This window comes from Salmo salar, chromosome ssa18, assembly GCF_905237065.1.
Source record: "Salmo salar chromosome ssa18, Ssal_v3.1, whole genome shotgun sequence".
Lineage (NCBI taxonomy): Eukaryota > Metazoa > Chordata > Actinopteri > Salmoniformes > Salmonidae > Salmo > Salmo salar.
This window is the reverse complement of record NC_059459.1, coordinates 39,011,693-39,035,934: the sequence shown is the minus strand read 5'-3', so window position 1 is coordinate 39,035,934 and position 24,242 is coordinate 39,011,693. Positions and strand designations below refer to the sequence as shown.

General features: G+C 44.6%; 1 protein-coding gene across 3 annotated transcripts; it reads left to right on the top strand.

Moving 5' to 3' along the window:
- Nucleotides 1-366: 366 nt before the first annotated feature.
- Nucleotides 367-23,917, top strand: LOC106560222 (serine/threonine-protein phosphatase 2A 55 kDa regulatory subunit B delta isoform). Of its 3 annotated transcripts, XR_006760427.1 has the most exons (11): nt 369-654; nt 911-985; nt 11,128-11,225; nt 11,426-11,591; nt 11,790-11,902; nt 14,400-14,577; nt 16,106-16,270; nt 19,173-19,342; nt 20,689-20,780; nt 22,641-23,516; nt 23,561-23,917. XR_006760427.1 is itself a non-coding variant. In XM_045701114.1 (10 exons), the coding sequence occupies exons 1-10, from the start codon at nt 802-804 to the stop codon at nt 22,918-22,920; spliced, it is 1,359 nt and encodes a 452-aa protein (XP_045557070.1). In that variant the 5' UTR covers nt 367-801; the 3' UTR covers nt 22,921-23,917. The 3 variants fall into 3 exon arrangements, 2 of the variants coding, with proteins under 2 accessions (XP_045557070.1, XP_045557069.1); XM_045701114.1 differs by having other exon boundaries at nt 367-823; nt 22,641-23,917; XM_045701113.1 differs by having other exon boundaries at nt 22,641-23,917.
- Nucleotides 23,918-24,242: the final 325 nt, after the last annotated feature.

Here is a 24,242-nt window from a genome sequence, read left to right as displayed (position 1 = left end):
ACCTCAGACCTTGTTTTCGCTGTTTATTCTAAAAAACTATTATTTCCCTGTGAATTTTCCCATAGGAATGGCTGAACGAACCAGTGTTAACTCATTTCCGGTTTTTAGGACTACAAACTGGCGATTTCTATTCCCTGGTATAAAAATGGTTGTAAAACGCCAGCCAATGGCCTAGGATTATGCTCTGTATATCTCTTAGATTTCCATGCCTATGACAATGTCTCTGTCATATATTGTGTCGAATGTCTTTATCTAAGTATGAAAAAAAAAAAATAGAGATGTTTTGAAAAAACATTGAATGGTCATTATGGGGGAAAAACACACAGATAACAGTCCACTTTCCCACGCCTGTATCTGTCAGCTCGCCAAGGCCCTGCGAAGCTGCGCATAAACGGTGCACTTCTGAGGCGGTCGAGGGACTGAAATAGACTTCTGAAGCGTCTAAATGACGTCACCGTGTCATGTCGACTGTCAATGTGCGCCATTTTGGATTGAAAAAAAAAAATCACGGGCATTTCTGTAAGCCCATATTCACGAGTCTAAATAACTGTTTCCTTGTAATAACCTGTACTGAAATACAATCCTTACAACTCAAAACACTATCGGAAGAGCCCCTAAAGAAGCCAGTTCTGTTGCAGAAAGTGGCAATGGCAGGTAAGGTTGACAACTTTGTAGGCGGGGGCCCTACACTGTTCTCACGCATCAGCGCGGCCTAAAAGCATTGCAAGTTTCTTGGCTAGCAAGCAACCGATAAGCTCTGAGAATGTGTGCCAAATTACACTCCATAGTTAGCTAGTTGCTATGTTGAAGTACACATTTAAAGGTGGGAATAATTTCTCTCTGTTTCTTTAACATCTGCTAGTATTTTCTGTCTATTTATTCACCTTATTCAATTTGTGATGTTTTGTAGGTGTCGGAGGAGGGAACGATTTCCAATGGTGCTTCTCTCAAGTGAAGGGAGCCATAGACGAAGATGTGGCTGAAGGTAAACTCGTTTCCATTTCAACAGATCGATGAACATTTTGAATGTTATTCATTGACCTAATCACGGGTGTTTTGTGCAAGCTAACGTTAGCAAGCTAGCAACGTCGCTAATACAGATGGTTGCTAGTTAACTATCTAGCTAGCCTAGTGCCTAAGTTGGCAGCATTCAAACCTTGTTAACTCGCTAGCTAGATAACTAGCAAGGCTAGCCAATTATAGCTATGGCTATTTAGGGGAGCTCTCTAGTTAGCTGCACGTGCTATTGTTTTGGCTAGCTAGGTGTAGGTGGTTGACCTATAGTTATTGTAAGCACATGGTTTAGTTAACAGTTGTTCTCACTTCACCAGGCAGAACAAGGTCAGATATTTGCTAACTACATCTGTCACTAAACATAGGCTTTAACTATATAGTTATAGACCTATAGCTGTGAAAACACTGCAAGATCTTGTAACACTGTCAGTGTTGGTGTGAAAGAGAATCATGGATACATTGCCCTGCACACCCCTGTTATCTAAGACGGCATCGATTAGGATGTAGCTACACATTGATCTGGCCTGTAAGGCCTGCTATTGGCTGGCAGTGTGAAGGCTGACAGATTTGGTGATGCTGGTCCCTCTGGTTTAAAATAAGGGTATCTCAGACATATAGGGGTGCCTTCCTAACTGTACAGTACGATCCACAGGTTCCCACACAGTACAGTGTGTAACTAGCTAATCACCTTGGTCTCTCAAAGTGGAAAGATGTATGTTTATATCTGTACAGGACTATCTTTGCTGCACTACTGTGATACTGATTCTGAAGCTATTCGGTTGTGTAGTTTGGGACTAGGACTACTTGTCGTACTGACATTATATTTTGCACCACAATTAATCATCTGTTTTTGAAGAAAGGGATTGGTCTGTGTATCTGTTGTGGACTGGCAGGTGGCACACTGTGCTGGGGCATCCCAGGAGAAAGGGCAGGAGGGATACTGCTGTGCTGCTGTCAGCTGGTCGTTTCCGGCTCCTCTCCTCCTCACTGCTGCTTTGTTATAAATAATCCAGTGGCCTAGCTGTGAGATGTGGCACTAAAAGAGACACCGAGAGTGAGAGAGTCCCCAGCATCACGGGGAGAGAGGGCCCCCTAGCATCAGGGGGAGAGAGAGCCCCCCCCCCCAGCATGACGGGGGGAGAGAGAGAGAGCGCGCCCCCAGCATGACGGAGAGAGAGCGCGAGCGCGCCCCCAGCATGACGGAGAGAGAGCGCGAGCGCGCCCCCAGCATGACGGAGAGAGAGAGAGAGAGAGCACACCCCCAGCATGACGGGGAGAGAGAGAGCGTGCGCCCCCAGCAGCACAGAGGGGCCATCTGAATCTTTCCTGCCCAGTCATCCATACTGCAGCCTCTCTCTATTCTTCATGAACAAGCCATACATGTGCATGAAGACTGAAACAGAGAGAGACTACCTCAATTTGTTTAATAAAGAAACCCTCATTTTCATTCTCGGCCAAAGCTTTCGCTACGTTATGTCCTAATGAATACGACCCTTGGCTCTGCATCATCATACAGTCTCAACCAGCACAGAGAATAAATAGATTTCCCTTGCTGCGGTCTTGTTGTACAGGCCGTGCTTAGATCTTCCATGGCTGGGTGCACTTCCCTGACGTCAGCTGCATCCTTTAACCAAGGTATAGAGTCCTAGTACCTCTTTATAATATGCTACAGGGGCGCTGCACTGCGCCTGACCCATTGGCTTCCAGCCAAACGGGGTGGGGGGTGGTTGTGTGTCTAAGGTGGTTAGGTTGTGAGCATAGAGACATATTCATTATCTGTAAGTTAATGTACAACAAAGTACATCTTATCAAAGACTCCAGTCACCCAAGTCATATACTGTTCTCTCTGCTACCGCACGGCAAGTGGTACCGGAGCGCCAAGTCTAGGACCAAAAGGCTCCTTAACAGCTTCTACCTCCAAGCCATAAGACTGCTGAACAATTAATCAAATGGCCACCCGGACTATTTACATTGACCCCCCCCCCATTTGTTTGTACACTGCTGCTACTCGCTGGTTATTATCTATGCATAGTCACATTACCCCTACCTAGATGTACAAATTACCTCAACTAACCTGTAACCCCACACATTTACTCTGTACCGGTACCCCCTGTATATAGCCTCGTTATTGTTAGTTTTAATTTGTATTTTACTATTTTTACTTTAGTTTATTTGGTAAATATTTTCTTAACTCTTTCTTGAACTGCATTGTTAATTAAGGGCTTGTAAGTAAGCATTTCACGGTAAGGTCTACACCTGTTGTATTCGGCGCACGTGAACCTGTAAGACGTGATGTCACGTGAACCCGTAAGACGTGATGTCACGTGAACCCGTAAGACGTGATGTCACGTGAACCCGTAAGACGTGATGTCACGTGAACCCGTAAGACGTGATGTCACGTGAACCCGTAAGACGTGATGTGATGTGATCATAATGGCTATCTAGACAGACATGACTGGAATAGACACTACTGTGTTCACTCACAGGATCTTATCCAATCAAGTAGGTTTTCAAATCAAATGTTATTTGTCATCATCCTTGGTAAGCAACCGGTGTACAGTCGTGGCCAAAAGTTTTGAGAATGACACAAATATTAATTTCCACAAAGTTTGCTGCTTCAGTGTCTTTAGATATTTTTGTCAGATGTTACTATGGAATACTGAAGTATAATTACAAGCATTTCATAAGTGTCAAAGGCTTTTATTGACAATTACATGAAGTTGATGCAAAGAGTCAATATTTGCAGTGTTGACCCTTCTTTTTCAAGACCTCCGCAATCCGCCCTGGCATGCTGTCAATTAACTTCTGGGCCACATCCTGACTGATGGCAGCCCATTCTTGCATAATCAATGCCTGGAGTTTGTCAGAATTTGTGGGTTTTTGTTTGTCTACCCGCCTCTTGAGGATTGACTACAAGTTCTCAATGGGATTAAGGTCTGGGGAGTTTCCTGGCCATGGACCCAAAATATTGATGTTTTGTTTTCCGAGCCACTTAGTTATCACTTTTGCCTTATGGCAAGGTGCTCCATCATGTTGGAAAAGGCATTGTTCGTCACCAAACTGTTCCTGGATGGTTGGGAGAAGTTGCTCTCAGAGGATGTGTTGGTACCATTCTTTATTCATGGTTGTGTATTTAGGAAAAATTGTGAGTGAGCCCACTCCCTTGGCTGAGAAGCAACCCCACACATGAATGGTCTCAGGATGCTTTACTGTTGGCATGGCACAGGACTGATGGTAGCGCTCACCTTGTCTTCTCCGGACAAGCTTTTTTCCGGATGCCCCAAACAATCGGAAAGGGGATTCATCAGAGAAGATGACTTTACCCCAGTCCTCAGTAGTCCAATCCCTGTACCTTTTTGCAGAATATTAGTCTGTCCCTGATGTTTTTCCTGGAGAGAAGTGGCTTCTTTGCTGCCCTTCTTGACACCAGGCCATCCTCCAAAAGACTTCGCCTCACTGTGCATGCAGATGCACTCACACCTGCCTGCTGCCATTCCTGAGCAAGCTCTGTACTGGTGGTGCACCGATCCCACAGCTGAATCAACTTTAGGAAACGGTCCTGGCGCTTGCTGGACTTTCTTGGGCGCCCTGAAGCCTTCTTCACAACAATTGAACCGCTCTCCTTTAGGTGCAATCTTACTGGCAGCAATATCCTTGCCTGTGAAGCCCTTTTTGTGCAGAGCAATGATGACGGCATGTGTTTCCTTGCAGGTAACCATGGTTAACAGAGGAAGAACAATGATTCCAAGCACCACCCTTCTTTTGAAGCTTCCAGTCTGTTATTTGAACTCAATCAGCATGACGGAGTGATCTCCAGCCTTGTCCTCATCAACACTCACACCTGTGTTAACGAGAGAATCACTGACATGATGTCAGCTGGTCCTTTTGTGGCAGGGCTGAAATGCAGTGGAAATATTTTTGCCGGATTCAGTTCATTTGCATGGCAAAGAGGGATTTTGCAATTAATTGCAATTCATCTGATCACTCTTCATAACATTCTGGAGTATATGCAAATTGCCATCATACAAACTGAGGCAGCAGACTGTGAAAATTAATATTTGTGTCATTCTCAAAACTTTTGGCCACGGCTGTAGACTAATGGTGAAATGCTTATTGACCGACCCTTCCCAACAACGCAAGGAGAAAGATAAACAAATAATAGAAGGATAAAAACATGAGAAATCAATACAAGCTGAGTAGTGATAATTTGGCTGTATACACAGAGTACCAGTACCAAGTCAATGTGCAGGGGTACTAACATGGCTGTATACAAAGGGTACCAGTACCAAGTCAATGTGCAGGGGTAATAACATGGCTGTATATACAGGGTACCAGTACCAAGTCAATGTGCAGGGGTAATAACATGGCTGTATACACAGGGTACCAGTACCAAGTCAATGTGCAGGGGTAATAACATGGCTGTATACACAGGGTACCAGTACCTAGTCAATGTGCAGGGGTAATAACATGGCTGTATACACAGGGTACCAGTACCAAGTCAATGTGCAGGGGTAATAACATGGCTATATACACAGGGTACCAGTACCAAGTCAATGTGCAGGGGTAATAACATGGCTGTATACACAGGGTACCAGTACCAAGTCAATGTGCAGGGGTAATAACATGGCTGTATACACAGGGTACCAGTACCAAGTCAATGTGCAGGGGTAATAACATGGCTGTATACACAGGGTACCAGTACCAAGTCAATGTGCAGGGGTAATAACATGGCTGTATACACAGGGTACCAGTACCTAGTCAATGTGCAGGGGTAATAACATGGCTGTATACACAGGGTACCAGTACCAAGTCAATGTGCAGGGGTAATAACATGGCTGTATACACAGGGTACCAGTACCTAGTCAATGTGCAGGGGTAATAACATGGCTGTATACACAGGGTACCAGTACCAAGTCAATGTGCAGGGGTAGAGGTAATAACATGGCTGTATACACAGGGTACCAATACCAAGTCAATGTGCAGGGGTAGAGGTAATAACATGGCTGTATACACAGGGTACCAGTACCAAGTCAATGTGCAGGGGTAATAACATGGCAATAAACACAGGGTACCAGTACCAAGTCAATGTGCAGGGGTAGTAACATGGCTGTAAACACAGGGTACCAGTACCAAGTCAATGTGCAGGGGTAATAACATGGCTGTAAACACAGGGTACCAGTACCAAGTCAATGTGCAGGGGTAGAGGTAATAACATGGCTGTATACACAGGGTACAGGTACCAAGTCAATGTGCAGGGGTACGAGGTAAGGGAGGTAGCTCTGTACATATAGATAGGGGTAAAGTGACTAGGCAACAGGATAGATAATAGACAGTAGCAGCAGCGTATGTGATGAGTCAAAAGAGTTAGTGCAAAATGGGACCAATGCAGATAGCCCAGGTAGCTATTTGGTTAACTATTTAGCAGTCTTGTGGCTTGGGGATAAAAGATGTTCAGCGTCCTGTTGGTTCCAGACTTGGTGCATCGGTACCGCTTGCTATGCGAAAGCAGAGGGAATAGTCTGACTTGAATCGCTGGAGACTTTAACAATTTTTAGGGCCTTTCTCTCACACCGCCTGGTATAGAGTGCTTGAATAACAGAGAGCTCGGCCCTAGTGATGTACTGGGTTGTACTCACTACCCTCTGTGGTTCCTTGCGATCAAATGCCAAGCAGTTGCCATACCAAGCGTTGAGGCAGCCGGTCAAGATTCTCTCAATGGTGAAGCTGTTTAACTTTTTGATGATCTGATGGCCCATGCCAAATATTTTCCGCCTCCTGAGGGGAAAGAGGTGTTGTTGTGCCTTCTTCACGTCTGTGTTGGTGTGTGTGGACCATTATAATTCCTTAGTGATGTGGACACCGAGGATCTCAGAGCTGTCGACCCGCTCCACTACAGCCACGTGGATGTGGATGGGGGCGTGCTCAGCTCTCCGTTTCCTGTGGTCCACGATCGGCTCCTTTTTGTCATTTTAGGGTGCCGTCCAATAGTGAGCGTTAATCGTGTGTTTCAAGACTTCTAGTTATTACTTATTGTTTCTAGGCCTGGGCTATACCACCGAATATGGTATAAACGCTATATTTTGAAATAGAGAAGGTATGATTTTTCAATACTGTTTGAAAAATAAATAGATATATTTTAAGTTGAGTATAATTATAAGAAATATAGGATGTTAATTAAATTATCCAGCTCAGGGCTCCAGCTATGCATTTGGTTTGCTAAGTGGCTAGATGTGAAGATGAAACTTCTTGGTTACAGTAGAGACATTCAACCCCCTCTTGGTAATACCATATACTCCGCTATGGTACAGAAACGGTATGAAAATCTGCATACCACCCAACCCTAATTTTAAGCCTTCGAGACATGGATTGTGTATGTGTGCCATTCAGAGGATGAATGGGCAAGACAAAAGATGCCTTTGAAAGGGGTATGGTAGTAGGTGCCAGGTGCACTGGTTTGTGTCAAGAACGCAACACTGCTGGGTTTTTCGCGCGCAACAGTTTCCCGTGTGTATCAAGAATGGGCCACCACCCAAAGGACATCCAGCCAACTTGATAACTGTGGGAAGCAGTGGAGTCAACATGGGCCAACATCACTCTTTGACACCTTGTAGTCCATGCCCACAAATTGTGGCTGTTCTGAGGACAAAGGAGGGTGCAACTCAATATTAGGCAGGTGTTCCTAATGTTTTTTTTACACATTTTGTTAAATGGAAGAAGTTTGGAACCACCAAGACTCTTCCTAGAGCTGGGTGCCCGGGCCAAACTGATCAATCAGGGGAGAAGGGCCTTGGTCAGGGAGGTGACCAAGAACCCAATGGTCACTCTGATAGAGCTTCAGAGTACCTCAGTGGAGATGGGAGAACCTTCCAGAAGTACAACCATCTTTGCAGCAATCCACCAATCAGGCCTTTATGGTAGAGTGGCCAGACTGAAGCCACTCCTCAATAAAAGGCACATGACAGCCTGCTTGGTGTTTGCCAGAAGGCACCTAAAGACTCTCAGACCATGAGAAACAAGATGCTCTGGTCTGATGAAACCAAGATTGAACTCTCTGGCCTGAATGCCAAGCGTCACGTCTGGAGGAAACCTGGCACCATCCCTATGGTGAAGTATGGTGGTGGCAGCATCATGCTGTGGGGATGATTTTCAGCAGCAGGGACTGGGAGACTAGTCAGGATCAAGGGAAAGATGAATGGAACAAAGTACAGAGAGGTCCTTGATTAAAAACCTGCTCAGGACCTCAGACTGGGATGAAGGTTCACCTTCCAACAGGACAAAGACCCTAAGCACTCAGCCAAGACAATGTAAGTGTGGCTTCGGGACAAGTTTCTGAATGTTCTTAAGTTGCCCAGCCAGAGCCCAGACTTGAACCTGATCGAACATCTCTGGAGAGACCTAAAAATAGCTGTACAGCGATGCTCCCCATCAAACCAGACAGATTGATAGGATCTGCAGAGAAGAAAGGGAGAAACTCCCCAAATACAGGTGTGCCAAGCTTGTAGGGTCACCCCCCTGAAGACTTAAGGCTGTACTCATTGCCAAAAGTGCTGCAACAAAGTACTGAGTAAAGGGTCTGAATATTTATGTAAATGTGATTTTTCTTTTTTGCATAAATGTCTAAACCTGTTTTCGCTTTGTGATTATGGAGTATTCTGTGTAGATTGAAAATGTTTTATTTAATACATTTTAGAATAAGGCTGTAACGTAATGAAATATGTAAAAAGTCAAGGGGACTGAATACTTTTCGAAGGCACTGTATGTTTTAAGATCATCTTTGTGAACTAACAATCACAACAACAAAAACTACAGACACTCTGACAGCATAAGCCATGGCAAAATGTGTAGAATTACAGGAAATTAGCTTTAAAAGAGAGATGTTGCTACTGTGGCCAAGAGGAGGGCATCTTTGGCAGTGGACTTCAGAACAGAATTTATAGCCTAGCTAGCCTACTACTTGTATCGAGCATATTACGCATTTTTCAGGAGACTAGCATGGCTCATGGTTGTTTTGTCTTGCTGTGATGCCAAGTCCCCCACTGAGCTGCTAGTGTTGTTGCAGTGGGTTCTCCACCCCTCACAGCCAGAAGAGGACTGGCCACCCCTCATAGCCTGGTTCCTCTCTAGGTTTCTTCCTAGGTTCTGGCATTTCTAGGGAGTTTTTCCTAGCCACCGTGCTTCTACACCTGCATTACTTGCTGTTTGGGGTTTTAGGCTGGGTTTCTGTACAGCACTTTGAGATATCAGCTGATGTAAGAAGGGCTTTATAAATACATTTGATTTGGCTGTTTTGTGTTGTCATTATTCTCCAGTGAGCTTCTAGTGTTGTTACAGTGGGTTGTGTTGTGTTGTCATTATTCCCCAGTGAGCTGCTAGTGTTGTTACAGTGGGTTGTGTTGTGTTGTCATTATTCCCCAGTGAGCTGCTAGTGTTGTTGCAGTGGGTTGTGTTGTGTTGTCATTATTCCCCAGTGAGCTGCTAGTGTTGTTGCAGTGGGTTGTGTTGTGTTGTCATTATTCTCCAGTGAGCTTCTAGTGTTGTTACAGTGGGTTGTGTTGTGTTGTCATTATTCCCCAGTGAGCTGCTAGTGTTGTTACAGTGGGTTGTGTTGTGTTGTCATTATTCCCCAGTGAGCTGCTAGTGTTGTTGCAGTGGGTTGTGTTGTGTTGTCATTATTCTCCAGTGAGCTGCTAGTGTTGTTGCAGTGGGTTGTGTTGTCATTATTCCCCCAGTGAGTTGCTAGTGTTGTTGCAGCGGGTTGTTTTGTCATTATTCTACAGTGAGCTGCTAGTGTTGTTGCAGTGGGTTGTCTTGTCATTATTCCCACAGTGAGTTGCTAGTGTTGTTGCAGTGGGTTGTCTTGTCATTATTCTCCAGTGAGCTGCTAGTGTTGCAGTGGGTTGTCTTGTCATTATTCTCCAGTGAGCTTCTAGTGTTGTTGCAGTGGGTTGTGTTGTGTTGTCATTATTCCCCAGTGAGCTGCTAGTGTTGTTGCAGTGGGTTGTGTTGTCATTATTCTCCAGTGAGCTGCTAGTGTTGTTGCAGTGGGTTGTCTTGTCATTATTCTCCAGTGAGCTGCTAGTGTTGCAGTGGGTTGTGTTGTGTTGTCATTATTCTCCAGTGAGCTGCTAGTGTTGTTGCAGTGGGTTGTGTTGTCATTATTCCCCCAGTGAGTTGCTAGTGTTGTTGCAGCGGGTTGTTTTGTCATTATTCTACAGTGAGCTGCTAGTGTTGTTGCAGTGGGTTGTCTTGTCATTATTCCCACAGTGAGTTGCTAGTGTTGTTGCAGTGGGTTGTCTTGTCATTATTCTCCAGTGAGCTGCTAGTGTTGCAGTGGGTTGTCTTGTCATTATTCTCCAGTGAGCTTCTAGTGTTGTTGCAGTGGGTTGTGTTGTGTTGTCATTATTCCCCAGTGAGCTGCTAGTGTTGTTGCAGTGGGTTGTGTTGTGTTGTCATTATTCCCCAGTGAGTTGCTAGTGTTGTTGCAGCGGGTTGTTTTGTCATTATTCTACAGTGAGCTGCTAGTGTTGTTGCAGTGGGTTGTCTTGTCATTATTCTCCAGTGAGCTGCTAGTGTTGCAGTGGGTTGTCTTGTCATTATTCTCCAGTGAGCTTCTAGTGTTGTTGCAGTGGGTTGTGTTGTGTTGTCATTATTCCCCAGTGAGCTGCTAGTGTTGTTGCAGTGGGTTGTGTTGTGTTGTCATTATTCCCACAGTGAGCTGCTAGTGTTGCTACAGTGGGTTGTGTTGTCATTATTCTCCAGTGAGCTGCTAGTGTTGCTACAGTGGGTTGTGTTGTCATTATTCCCCAGTGAGCTGCTAGTGTTGTTGCAGTGGGTGCTACAGTACAGGATGCCGTGTGCCTGATAGGGTTCAGGCCTATACTGAGAGGGGAATGTTCATTAGGCCCCGCTCTTTATAATATGATTGAAAAACCCACTGCTACGTCAGACTGGATATTGATCATGTTTTTGTTTTGTGACGTAAACCTAACCCGTGTTATTGTGTGTCATAAGTTCAGGTTTATTTATCATTATTTTTTACATATGTAAAAAAAAAAAACTGCCTACATGAAATGTTATGCGCTCATGACGTTTTTTTGTTGTTGTCTCTCTCAGCCGACATAATCTCAACGGTTGAGTTTAACTATTCTGGAGAACTACTAGCAACAGGAGACAAAGGAGGCCGGGTTGTCATATTCCAACGGGAACAAGAGGTCAGTTAACTATCAAACAGCCATAAATCAATAGAAAAAAACAACGTTTAAGACTAAAACGCACCTTGAAAACATTAGTCGGATTCACCTTTTAATATAGCATGTGATGTACAAAATCGTATTTAATTTATTTTTTGAAGTGCATTGTGGTGGTTGTGAAATATAGTCGTACTAATAATGAGCTGGTTTATTTCTTCCAGAGTAAAAACCGTCCTCATTCCAGAGGAGAGTACAATGTGTACAGCACTTTCCAGAGCCATGAACCCGAGTTTGACTATTTGAAAAGCTTAGAAATCGAGGAGAAAATCAACAAAATAAGATGGTTACCTCAACAAAATGCTGCACACTCTCTGCTCTCAACAAACGGTAAGTCACGGAGCTCTTCGTTCGTATTTCTGATAACATTAGGTCGAGGTGACGACGCTTCAGCACCACAGACGTTCCAAGGAAATGCACTGAATGTTGAACTGTAAAGGTAGCTTAACCCCTTCCTCTAAAGTCTTTTTACAGACGGAAGGCCAAGGTGACTGTAAATCTGTGCTAATTGCCTTTTTCACAACCCAGACAAAACCATCAAGCTATGGAAAATCAGCCAAAGGGACAAAAGAGCAGAAGGCTACAACTTGAAAGACGAGGATGGAAGACTGAGAGATCCTTTTAGAATCACGTCGTTACGGGTATGTCTCATCTTGTTCATCACCGTTTACCTGATATAGTTTTGAATGATCCCGATCAGGGAAATAAAAAAATAAAAACACGTAAAGTATTTGGAGTGGAAATGTGAGGGAGAAAATACATGGCACCGAGTGACGGTCTGATATTAACCTGCCGTTCGTTCTCCGTTTGTTAGGCGCAGTGTGTTTTAGGAACCGTTCGTTCTCCGTTCGTTAGGCGCAGTGTGTTTTAGGAACCGTTCGTTAGGCGCAGTGTGTTTTAGGAACCGTTCGTTCTCCGTTCGTTAGGCGCAGTGTGTTTTAGGAACCGTTCGTTAGGCGCAGTGTGTTTTAGGAACCGTTCGTTCTCCGTTCGTTAGGCGCAGTGTGTTTTAGGAACCGTTCGTTAGGCGCAGTGTGTTTTAGGAACCGTTCGTTAGGCGCAGTGTGTTTTAGGAACCGTTCGTTCTCCGTTCGTTAGGCGCAGTGTGTTTTAGGAACCGTTCGTTAGGCGCAGTGTGTTTTAGGAACCGTTCGTTAGGCGCAGTGTGTTTTAGGAACCGTTCGTTCTCCGTTCGTTAGGCGCAGTGTGTTTTAGGAACCGTTCGTTAGGCGCAGTGTGTTTTAGGAACCGTTCGTTAGGCACAGTGTGTTTTAGGAACCGTTCGTTCTCCGTTCGTTAGGCGCAGTGTGTTTTAGGAACCGTTCGTTAGGCGCAATGTGTTTTAGGAACCGTTCGTTAGGCGCAGTGTGTTTTAGGAACCGCCCGCCGTTAGCCGTTCTGACATTTTCACAAGTTTGGACAAGTAGAATCAGTTTGCACTCGGTTCGCAAATTACGTCCGGCACTCTGTTCAGAGGTGCCAAGTACTCTTGGCCGGCAAACGCTACCAGTGTGTCCGTGCCTTTTTAAACAGTGATTATGTCATCCCTTCTGATCCATCTCGCATATGATTGCTTACCTGATATACGATTGACATATTATTGATATTATTTGTTAGTAAAAAAAAAAAAAAAATGTAAAAGTATATAATATACAGTTCCTTCAGAAAGCACTCACCCCGCCGTGACTCCTTCCGCACCCCGCCGTGACTCCTTCCGCACCCCGCCGTGACTCCTTCCGCACCCCGCCGTGACTCCTTCCGCACCCCGCCGTGACTCCTTCCGCACCCCGCCGTGACTCCTTCCGCACCCCGCCGTGACTCCTTCATCACCCCGCCGTGACTCCTTCATCACCCCGCCGTGACTCCTTCATCACCCCGCCGTGACTCCTTCATCACCCCGCCGTGACTCCTTCCGCACCCCGCCGTGACTCCTTCCGCACCCCGCCGTGACTCCTTCATCACCCCGCCCTGACTCCTTCATCACCCCGCCCTGACTCCTTCATCACCCCGCCCTGGCTCCATCATCACCCCGCCCTGGCTCCTTCCGCACCCCGCCGTGACTCCTTCCGCACCCCGCCGTGACTCCTTCCGCACCCCGCCGTGACTCCTTCCGCACCCCGCCGTGACTCCTTCCGCACCCCGCCGTGACTCCTTCATCACCCCGCCCTGGCTCCTTCCGCACCCCGCCGTGGCTCCTTCCGCACCCCGCCGTGACTCCTTCCGCACCCCGCCGTGACTCCTTCCGCACCCCGCCTTGCCACAGCCCGAACCCAACACAGACCTGTGATCTCTTAGTTTAATTAAACTCTTTTAAATACATATTTTAATAAATCTCTACTGTTGCTAAATTGTTGACGCCCCAAAAATATGGAATATTAAATCATATTTCTGCCCACTTTGAAGAGGCTAGGACTGTCCACATTTACTTTTACTCTGCCAACAAGACTAGTAACAAACAGAAAATCAGAAAACCCCATAGTAACACGGGAAACTGTTGAGCGTGAAAAACCCAGCAGCTTTGCTGTTCTTGACTCAGACCGGTGCGCCTGGCGCCTACGGCCATACCTCGTTCAAAGGCACTTAAATATTTTGTCTTGTCCATTTACTCTCTGAATGGCACACATACACAATCCATGTCTCAAGGCTTAAAAATCCTTCTTTAACCTGTCTCCTCCCCTTCATCTACACTGATTGAAGTGGATTTAACAAGTGACATCAATAAGGGATCATAGCTTCACCTGGATTCATCTGGTCAGTCAATGTCATGGAAAGAGCAGGTTTTGTCCACTCAGCTGCAGAGGGAAAGGAGAGAGCATGCGAAAATCAGTTTTGATCAGTCATGGAAATAAAAGTTCTGAAAACATGTTTGCTCACTATTTTAAAATGGATGATAGAGAACAAGCAATAGGATGAAAATCCACTATTTTTGCCGCATGTACAACCAACTAGCACCCGCTAGCGTTATCTAGCAAAAAATATATATATATTTTGAGTCAAAGTATCGATATAATATTGCGATATGTAACTAACTCCCCCCTACTTCACTACTACATGTATTTGTCATCTTCAGAAAATGAGCGAACTGCAGGTTATTTTTAAACGTCCTATATCTTCATAATAAAGGATGCTTTGTTCCAGGTGCCTGTGCTGCTGCCCATGGATCTGATGGTGGAGGCTAGCCCAAGGAGGATATTCGCTAACGCACACACATATCACATCAATTCCATCTCTGTAAATAGTGATCATGAAACATACCTTTCAGCTGATGATCTCAGGGTTAACCTCTGGCACTTAGAAATCACAGATAGAAGTTTTAGTATCCTTTTTAATCACAAAAAAGTACACAACATGTATTTCATTTAAATGTGAAGATTTGTGTGTTTCTACCTGTGAGTGTGTCTACCTGTGAGTGTGTCTACCTGTGAGTGTGTCTACCTGTGTCTACCTGTGAGTGTGACTACCTGTGAGTGTGTCTACCTATGTCTACCTGTGAGTGTGTCTACCTATGTCTACCTGTGAGTGTGTCTACCTATGTCTACCTGTGAGTGTGTCTACCTGTGAGTGTGTGTACCTGTGAGTGTGTGTACCTGTGAGTGTGTGTACCTGTGAGTATGTGTACCTGTGAGTGTGTCTACCTATGTCTACCTGTGACTGTGTGTCTACCTGTGACTGTGTGTCTACCTGTGACTGTGTGTCTACCTGTGACTGTGTGTGTACCTGTGACTGTGTGTGTACCTGTGTCTACCTGTGAGTGTGTCTACCTGTGAGTGTGTCTACCTGTGAGTGTGTCTACCTGTGAGTGTGTGTACCTGTGAGTGTGTCTACCTGTGAGTGTGTCTACCTGTGAGTGTCTACCTCTGTCTACCTGTGAGTATGTGTACCTGTGAGTGTGTCTACCTATGTCTACCTGTGACTGTGTGTCTACCTGTGACTGTGTGTCTACCTGTGACTGTGTGTCTACCTGTGACTGTGTGTGTACCTGTGACTGTGTGTCTACCTGTGTCTACCTGTGAGTGTGTCTACCTGGGTGTGTCTACCTGTGAGTGTGTCTACCTGTGATGTGTGTCTACCTGTGATGTGTGTCTACCTGTGAGTGTGTCTACCTGTGAGTGTGTCTACCTGTGAGTGTGTGTGTACCTGTGAGTGTGTGTGTACCTGTGAGTGTGTCTACCTATGTCTACCTGTATGTGTACCTGTGAGTGTGTCTACCTGTGAGTGTGTCTACCTGTGTCTACCTGTGAGTGTGTCTACCTATGTCTACCTGTGAGTGTGTCTACCTGTGAGTGTCTACCTGTGTCTACCTGTGAGTGTGTCTACCTGTGTCTACCTGTGAGTGTGTCTACCTGTGTCTACCTGTGAGTGTGTCTACCTGTGACTGTGTGTCTACCTGTGACTGTGTGTCTACCTGTGACTGTGTGTCTACCTGTGTCTACCTGTGAGTGTGTGTACCTGTGAGTATGTCTACCTGTGAGTATGTCTACATGTGAGTGTGTGTACCTGTGAGTATGTCTACCTGTGAGTGTGTGTACCTGTGAGTATGTCTAACAGTGAGTGTGTGTACCTGTGAGTGTGTCTACCTGTCTACCTGTGAGTGTGTCTACCTGTGAGTGTGTCTACCTGTGAGTGTGTCTACCTGTGAGTGTGTACCTGTGTCTACCTGTGTCTACCTGTGAGTGTGTCTACCTGTGTCTACCTGTGAGTGTGTACCTGTGAGTGTGTCTACCTGTGTCTACCTGTGAGTGTGTCTACCTGTGTCTACCTGTGAGTGTGTCTACCTGTGAGTGTGTCTATGCCCTTGCCATGTCCTGGTGGTGTTGATCCTTGATCGTGCCCCCCTCCCCCAGACATTGTAGATATAAAGCCTGCCAATATGGAGGAGCTGACAGAAGTCATCACAGCTGCAGAGTGCCATCCACACCAGTGTAATGTATTTGTGTACAGTAGCAGCAAGGGGACCATCCGCCTCTGTGACATGCGAGCTGCTGCCCTCTGTGATAGGCAAAGCAAATGTAAGTCAATAATATCATTGGGTAAAACTTTACATAAATAGATAGAATAATATACTGAACAAAAAAAATATAAACGCAACTTCAAACTGAGTTACAGTTTATATATAGGAAATCAGACAATAGAAATACATTCATTAGGTCCTAATCTATGGATTTCACATGACTGGGAATACAGATATGCATCTGTTGGTCACAGATACCGTGTGGATCAGAAAACCTGTCAGTATCTGGTGTGACCACCGCTTGCCTCATGCAGCGCGACACATCTCCTTCACATAGAGTTGATCAGGCTGTTGATTGTGGCTATGGAATGTTGTTCCACTCCTCTTCAATGGCTGTGTGAAGTTGCTGGATATTGGCGGGAACGAACACGCTGTCGTACACCTGGATCCAGAGCATCCCGAACATGCTCATTGGGTGACATGTCTGGTGAGTATGCAGGCCAGGGAAGAACTGGGACATTTTCAGCTTCTAGGAATTGTGTACAGATCCTTGCGTCATGGGGCCGTGCATTATCATGCTGAAACATGAGGTGATGGCGGCGGATGAATGGCACAACAATGGGCCTCAGGATCTCATCACGGTATCTCTGTGCATTCAAATTGCCATTGATAAAATGCAATTGTGTTTGTTATCCAAAGCTTATGCCTGCCTCCACCATAACCCCATCGCCACCATGGGGCACTCTGTTTACAAAGTTGAAATCAGCAAACCGCTCGCCCACACGGCGCCATACACATCCTCTAAAATAACGTTGAAGGTGACTTATGGTGGAGATTTGAATGTTCATGTGGTGGACTTTCCTGCAGTCAGCATGCCAATTACATGCTCCCTCAACTTGAGACATCTATGCCGTTGTTGTGTGAAAACAACTGCACATTTTAGTGGCCTTTTATTGTCCCCAGCACAAGGTGCACCTGTGTAAAGATGATGCCGTTTAATCAGCTTCTTGATATGCCACACCTGTCAGGTGGATGGATTATTTTGGTAAAGGAGAAATGCTCACTCTAACAGGGATGTAAATTTGAGAGAAATAAGCTTTTTGTTGCGTATGGAACATTTTCTGGGATCTTCTATTTCCGACTCATGAAACATGTTGCGTTTTTATATTTTTGTTCAGTGTAAATGCGCCATTTAGGAGACGCTTTTATCCAAAGTGACATACAGTCATGCATGTATACGAAGTAGTGAACTTGCATCCAGTTACTTGCAGGGTTCAGAAAGGATGGATACATGTACACTGAATGCACCTGTCGTTTTATTGATTGAAATAAATCTGGGGTCTCTACACAATGTATGGGTTTCTACAGTATCTTCAACATTATTACTATAGCTCTGATAGGATAGGAGCACCAGAGGTGTGCTGGGTTTCTACAGTATCTTCAACATTATTACTATAGCTCTGATAGGATAGGAGCACCAGAGGTGTGCTGGGTTTCTACAGTATCTTCAACATTATTACTATAGCTCTGATAGGATAGGAGCACCAGAGGTGCGCTGGGTTTCTACAGTATCTTCAACATTATTACTATAGCCCTGATAGGACAGGAACACCAGAGGTGCGCTGGGTTTCTACAGTATCTTCAACATTATTACTATAGCTCTGATAGGATAGGAGCACCAGAGGTGCGCTGGGTTTCTACAGTATCTTCAACATTATTACTATAGCCCTGATAGGACAGGAGCACCAGAGGTGCGCTGGGATGTGTTCTGGGTCACATAAGGCTGAAGAACGCTCAACTCTGTTCTGTTCTATCGAGGCGGAGTTGAGTGTTGATAACTGGTCGTGGGATTTGCTAGCAACAACAATGAGCCACCATCAGTCGATTCTTGTAAAAATGGCAGTTCTGAAAACCCTTACCTGTACCTATGTTTGTCTTGTACATCTGCGGCCCTTCCGCAGGATGCTGAAATTCATACTTTCAATAAAAACTTTTAGCACATACAACCACCGACTGTTTCCTCATTACGACGTCAAGTGAGATTCAACTGGGTCCCTGCTATCCGGGATCCTTTGGTTGTCCGTACCCCATTTTGAAGTTGACATTTTAAATGTTAGGGTATGGAAATCCCAAGGATAGCAGATAGCACGGACCCAATTGAATCTCACCTGACATAGTAAAAGCAACGAGGGAAAAGTCGCCGGTTGTATTTGCTAAAAGTATGAATTTCAGCACCCTGGGGAAGGGCCGCAGTTGTACAGGAAAAGCATAGGTACCGGTGTTATGCCGAAAAATCAATTCTGGCACTGGGGAGATTTTCCACAGAACAGCGTTTTCAGAATTGCAATTTGTTTTTACAAGAGTCGACTGATGGTGGCTCAATGTTGTTGCTAGGAAGTCCTGCGACCTGTTATCAAAACTCTACTCCAAATAAGAGAACGGAGTTGAGCGTTCCTCAAACTAAGTCAGATGTGTTTTCACATACAAGCTGTTTTTGTGTGTTTTCACAGTAGTTTCCCTCTGATGTCAGCAGGTGATGATGTAACATACAGAATGATGTAATCCGTGTAGTACCCTCTCAGTTCTTTAGGGTAGCGGTACAACTGTTAAGGAATATAGGCTTTGTTTTCGGCTGATTAGAGAGCTTTCATTGTTTATTTATAGACTAGGATGTATGATGCAGTTATAATACGTTGTAAGACTTGTCATGAGCATGAATGATTCCTCTATAACGTCTTAATTAATTATCATGTAATGATTCTTCAGTTGAATGACAGTAAGGCTCATACACCCTGGCTTGCAATGCCAGGATTGAGGCTTTGATTACCAGGACCACCCATACAATAACATGTCTGCATGCATGACTAAGTCACTTGAGATAAAAGCGTCTGCTAACTGGCCTATACGTTGCTGTTTTAAATGAACTGGTTTGGAATGGTTTATATTTATTTGTTTCTCAGTCTTCGAGGAGCCAGAGGACCCTAGCAGCCGGTCCTTCTTCTCAGAGATCATCTCCTCAATATCTGATGTGAAGTTCAGCCACAGCGGCCGTTACATGATGACCAGAGACTACCTGTCAGTCAAGGTGTGGGATCTGAACATGGAAAACCGGCCTGTGGAGACTTACCAGGTACTGACTGGAACTTTACCTGTAGAGACCTGTCTGTAGAGACTTACCAGGTACTGACTGGAACTTTACATGTAGAGACCTGGCTGTAGAGACTTACCAGGTACTGACTGGAACTTTACCTGTAGAGACCTGTCTGTAGAGACTTACCAGGTACTGACTGGAACTTTACCTGTAGAGACTTACCAGGTACTGACTGGAACTTTGCCTGTAGAGACCTGCCAGGTACTGACTGGAACTTTGCCTGTAGAGACCTGCCAGGTACTGACTGGAACTTTACCTGTAGAGACCTGCCAGGTACTGACTGGAACTTTACCTGTAGAGATCTGCCAGGTACTGACTGGACTTTACCTACATTCCTCTGGCTATAGAGCACTACGTTATAGTACGTTGTGTAGTAGTATGTTTTCATCACATTTTGAATGAATTGCAGTGGTATGAAAACAGCCAGAAACAATATGTATAGTGAACAAAGATATAAACCCAACATGCAACAATTTCAACACTTTTACAGTTCATATAAGGAAATTAGTCAATTGAAATAAATCCAATAGGCCCTGATCTATAGATTTCACATGACTAGGCAGGGGCGCAGCCATGGATGGGTCTGGGAGGGCATAGGCCCATCTACTGGGGAGCCAGGTCCAGCTAGTCAGAATTACTTTTTTCCTCACAAGGGCTTTATTACAGACATAAATACTCCTCAGTTTCATCAGCTGTCTGGGTAGCTGGTCTCAGACAATCCCACAGGTGAAGAAGCCGGATGTGGAGGTCCTGGGTTGGCGTGGTTACATGTGGCCTGCTGTGAGGCCGGTTGGACGTACTGCCAAATTCTCTAAAACGATGTTGGAACATTTGATTCTCTGGCAACAGCTCTAGTGTACATGCCTGCAGTCAGCATGCCAATTGCACGCTCCCTCAAAACTTGAGGTATCTGTGGCATTGTGTTGGGTGACACAACTGCACATTTTAGTGGCCTTTTATTGTCCCCAGCACAAGGTTCACCTGTGTAACGAGCATGTTTAATCAGCTTCTTACTATATACCACACCTGTCAGGTGGATAGATTATCTTGGCAAAGGACAAATGCTCACTAACAGGGATGTTAGTGCACAACATTTGAGAGAAATAAGCTTTTGGTTTGTATGGAACATTTCTGGGATATTTTATTTCAGCTCATGAAACATGGGACCAACACTTTACATGTTGCTTTTTATATTTTTGTTCAGTGTAGATATGTTATTTTGTTAAATCTTTTAAATTCTTGTCTCAAGAATGAAAGACACATTCTTCCTAAAGGCCAAATAAATGAACTGATCTGAACTGTTTTAATGTGTTTATTTTGTATAGGTGCACGAGTACCTCCGTAGCAAGCTCTGCTCGCTGTATGAAAACGATTGCATCTTCGACAAGTTTGAGTGCTGCTGGAACGGTTCTGACAGGTACCGTACCGCAAGCCAATGGACACTGAACTTTAGAATCAGTTTGAAAGTTATGATCTCATAAATGGACCCACAACACACAAATAACAAACACCTGCATTACAATCAATGGCTGTATATACAAAGGCCTGGATCACCTGACTCCATTCATTCCTATGTGAAGACTCAACAGCGCATTGAAGATAAAATCGGCCTTGAATTTCCGTGGTTTCAATGAGAGGGGGCAGTCGTTCTCCCCTGATTACAATTCATACCTGCAATCGACTGCCAAGCAAAGACAACTACAACATTACTCTTCTAGAACCATGACGACGTTACAACATTACCCTTCTAGAACCATGACGACATTACAACATTACCCTTCTAGAACCATGGCGACGTTACAACATTACCCTTCTAGTACCATGACGACGTTACATTACCCTTCTAGAACCATGACGACGTTACATTACCCTTCTAGAACCATGACGACGTTACAACATTACCCTTCTAGAACCATGACGACGTTACAACATTACCCTTCTAGAACCATGATGACGTTACAACATTACCCTTCCAGAACCATGACGACGTTACAACAGTACCCTTCTAGAACCATGATGACATTACAACAGTACCCTTCTAGAACCATGACGACGTTACAACATTACCCTTCTAGAACCATGATGACGTTACAACATTACCCTTCTAGAACCATGACGACGTTACAACATTACCCTTCTAGAACCACGATGACGTTACAACATTACCCTTCTAGAACCACGACGACGTTACAACAGTACTCTTCTAGAACCACGATGACGTTACAACAGTACTCTTCTAGAACCATGATGACGTTACAACATTACTCTTCTAGAACCACGATGACGTTACAACGTTACTCTTCTAGAACCACGATGACGTTACAACATTACCCTTCTAGAACCATGACGACGTTACAACATTACCCTTCTAGAACCATGACGACGTTACAACATTACCCTTCTAGAACCATGACGACGTTACAACATTACCCTTCTAGAACCATGACGACGTTACAACATTACCCTTCCAGAACCATGATGTCGTTACATTACTCTTCGAGAACCATTATGACGTTACAACATTACCCTTCTAGAACCATGACGACGTTACAACATTACTCTTCTAGAACCATGATGACGTTACAACATTACCCTTCTAGAACCATGATGTCGTTACATTACTCTTCTAGAACCATGATGACGTTACATTACCCTTCTAGAACCATGATGACTCTACAACATTACTCTTCTAGAACCATGATGACTCTACAACATTACCCTTCTAGAACCATGAGATTAGAACATTACCCTTCTAGAACCACGATGAGGTTACACCAATACTCTTCTAGAACCACGATGACGTTACACCATTACTCTTCTAGAACCACGATGACGTTACACCATTACTCTTCTAGAACCACGATGACGTTACACCATTACTCTTCTAGAACCACGATGACGTTACTCTTCTAGAACCACGATGACGTTACTCTTCTAGAACCACGATGACGTTACTCTTCTAGAACCACGATGACTTTACAACGTTACTCTTCTAGAACCACGATGACGTTACAACGTTACCCTTCTAGAACCACGATGACGTTACAACATTACTCTTACCCCTTTGATGGGTTGCTTTCTTTACACTAGATAAATAAATACAATGTCAATTCTTTATCTAGTATTTTTGTCCAGCACCGAATTTCTATTTAATAATAGGTCTTTATAATAATACATGGTATTTATATAGCGCTTTTCAAGGACCCAAAATCACTTTACAATTGTAGACATTTTTGGGATGTGCAATTCACCTTGTTTTGCTGTTCCTCCTCCACAGTGCCATCATGACGGGCTCATACAACAACTTCTTCCGGATGTTTGACCGGAACACGCGGAGGGACATCACGCTGGAGGCCTCTAGAGAGAACAGTAAACCTCGGGCCATCCTGAAAGCCCGCAAGGTGTCCACCGGGGGGAAGAGGAAGAAGGATGAGATCAGCGTAGACAGTCTGGACTTCAACAAGAAGATCCTGCACACCGCCTGGCACCCAAAGGAGAACGTCATCGCTGTCGCCGCCACCAACAACCTCTACATATTCCAGGACAAGATCAACTAAACTTAACAATCTCCCCCCCCCCCCCCCGAAACTGTTCCGACCCTCCCGAACCCAGCCATCATACCTACCTACCGCGAATGGACAGAAATCTTGTACGTTGCATAGTTAAGAATAGTCGTTAAATCTGTTTAAAGAAACAACAGCAGCCTTGTCTGTCCTCCTAATGAAGAAGAAATGTGATGCACTTGTTTCGTTGTGTAGCCAGACGCCTGGTCGCCTGCTGGAGTCAGATGGCCTGTTTCTTTAGAGTCTGAGGTGTTGGTTGGTTGGTTTGCGTCCTGTCTCGTTGTGAGGGCAGACAGAGGCAGGCAGGAGCCCCAAGTCTGACTCTGGACAGACTAGCCCGGGCCTGACTGCAGCAGAAATATCGATGGACAGCACTCAACAAAGAGGCCAAAAAATGTCCGTTTAAAGTTAGTGTATTTATTTAAAAGTCTGAGCCTTGTTTTACTTCCTATGATTTGACGACACGTTATGGAATAAGGAGGAAAGATGTTGTTGAAGTCAGAATGAGATATTAGTCTCTTAACTGTAAATCTGGGCCTTGGAGAAACTGAAATAAAATTAGCTTAATAAGTAGGGTTGCAAATTCCCAGGTAACTTTCCTAAAATTCCCAGGTAACTTTCCTAAAATTCCCAGGTAACTTTCCTAAAATTCCCAGGTTTTCCAGAAATCCCATTTGGAAGATTCCCAGAATCGGAAAGGAATCCTGCAACTAGGATGTTGGGAAAGTTAGGGGAAATGTAGCAGCCTTACTGGTAACATTCCTCCTCCCTGGCTGACTCTCAGGCCTCCGTGTTGGACCTTGCTAAGCTCTTAAACACAGGTCTCCATGTTTGGTCAGTGGACAATTGTTTTTGGTTATTTTTAGTTTTTGGTTATTTTTAGTTTTATCCTTTTTTTTTCTTATGTATAATAACATTTTACTCATTGACTGTATCTATATAACCACACCGTCTGGTGTCAACCACTTAATAAAAGTAACGAAAACCACAACGACGAGACGCATTTTTACATTCTGAAATGAATCTGAGTTTGTTATGTTCTACTTTGCGTGTCATTTGGTAGATGTGGACAGTCAACCTACTGGCCACACAATGCCTTTTCTAAGGCACCTGATTGACCATTCTCCTTTATTAGGCAGCTCACTACTGGAGCTTGTGAGAATCCTGTTATTGGCTCTGTCAGTATTTTTTATTTAACTAGGCAAGTCAGTTAAGAACAAATTCTTATTTACAATGACGGCCTAGGAACAGTGGGTTAAACTGCCTTGTTCAGGTGCAGAACAACAGATTTTTACCTTGTCAGTTCGGGGATTCAA

Coding starts and splice junctions, on each gene's coding strand:
- LOC106560222 (XM_045701113.1), top strand. CDS start 462: ATGTCGACTGTCAATGTGCGCCATTTTGGATTGAAAAAAAAAAATCAC. Junction 14,578..16,105: donor AATCACAGATAGAAGTTTTA/GTATCCTTTTTA, acceptor CCCCTCCCCCAG/ACATTGTAGATATAAAGCCT. Junction 16,271..19,172: donor CTGTGATAGGCAAAGCAAAT/GTAAGTCAATAA, acceptor TTTGTTTCTCAG/TCTTCGAGGAGCCAGAGGAC.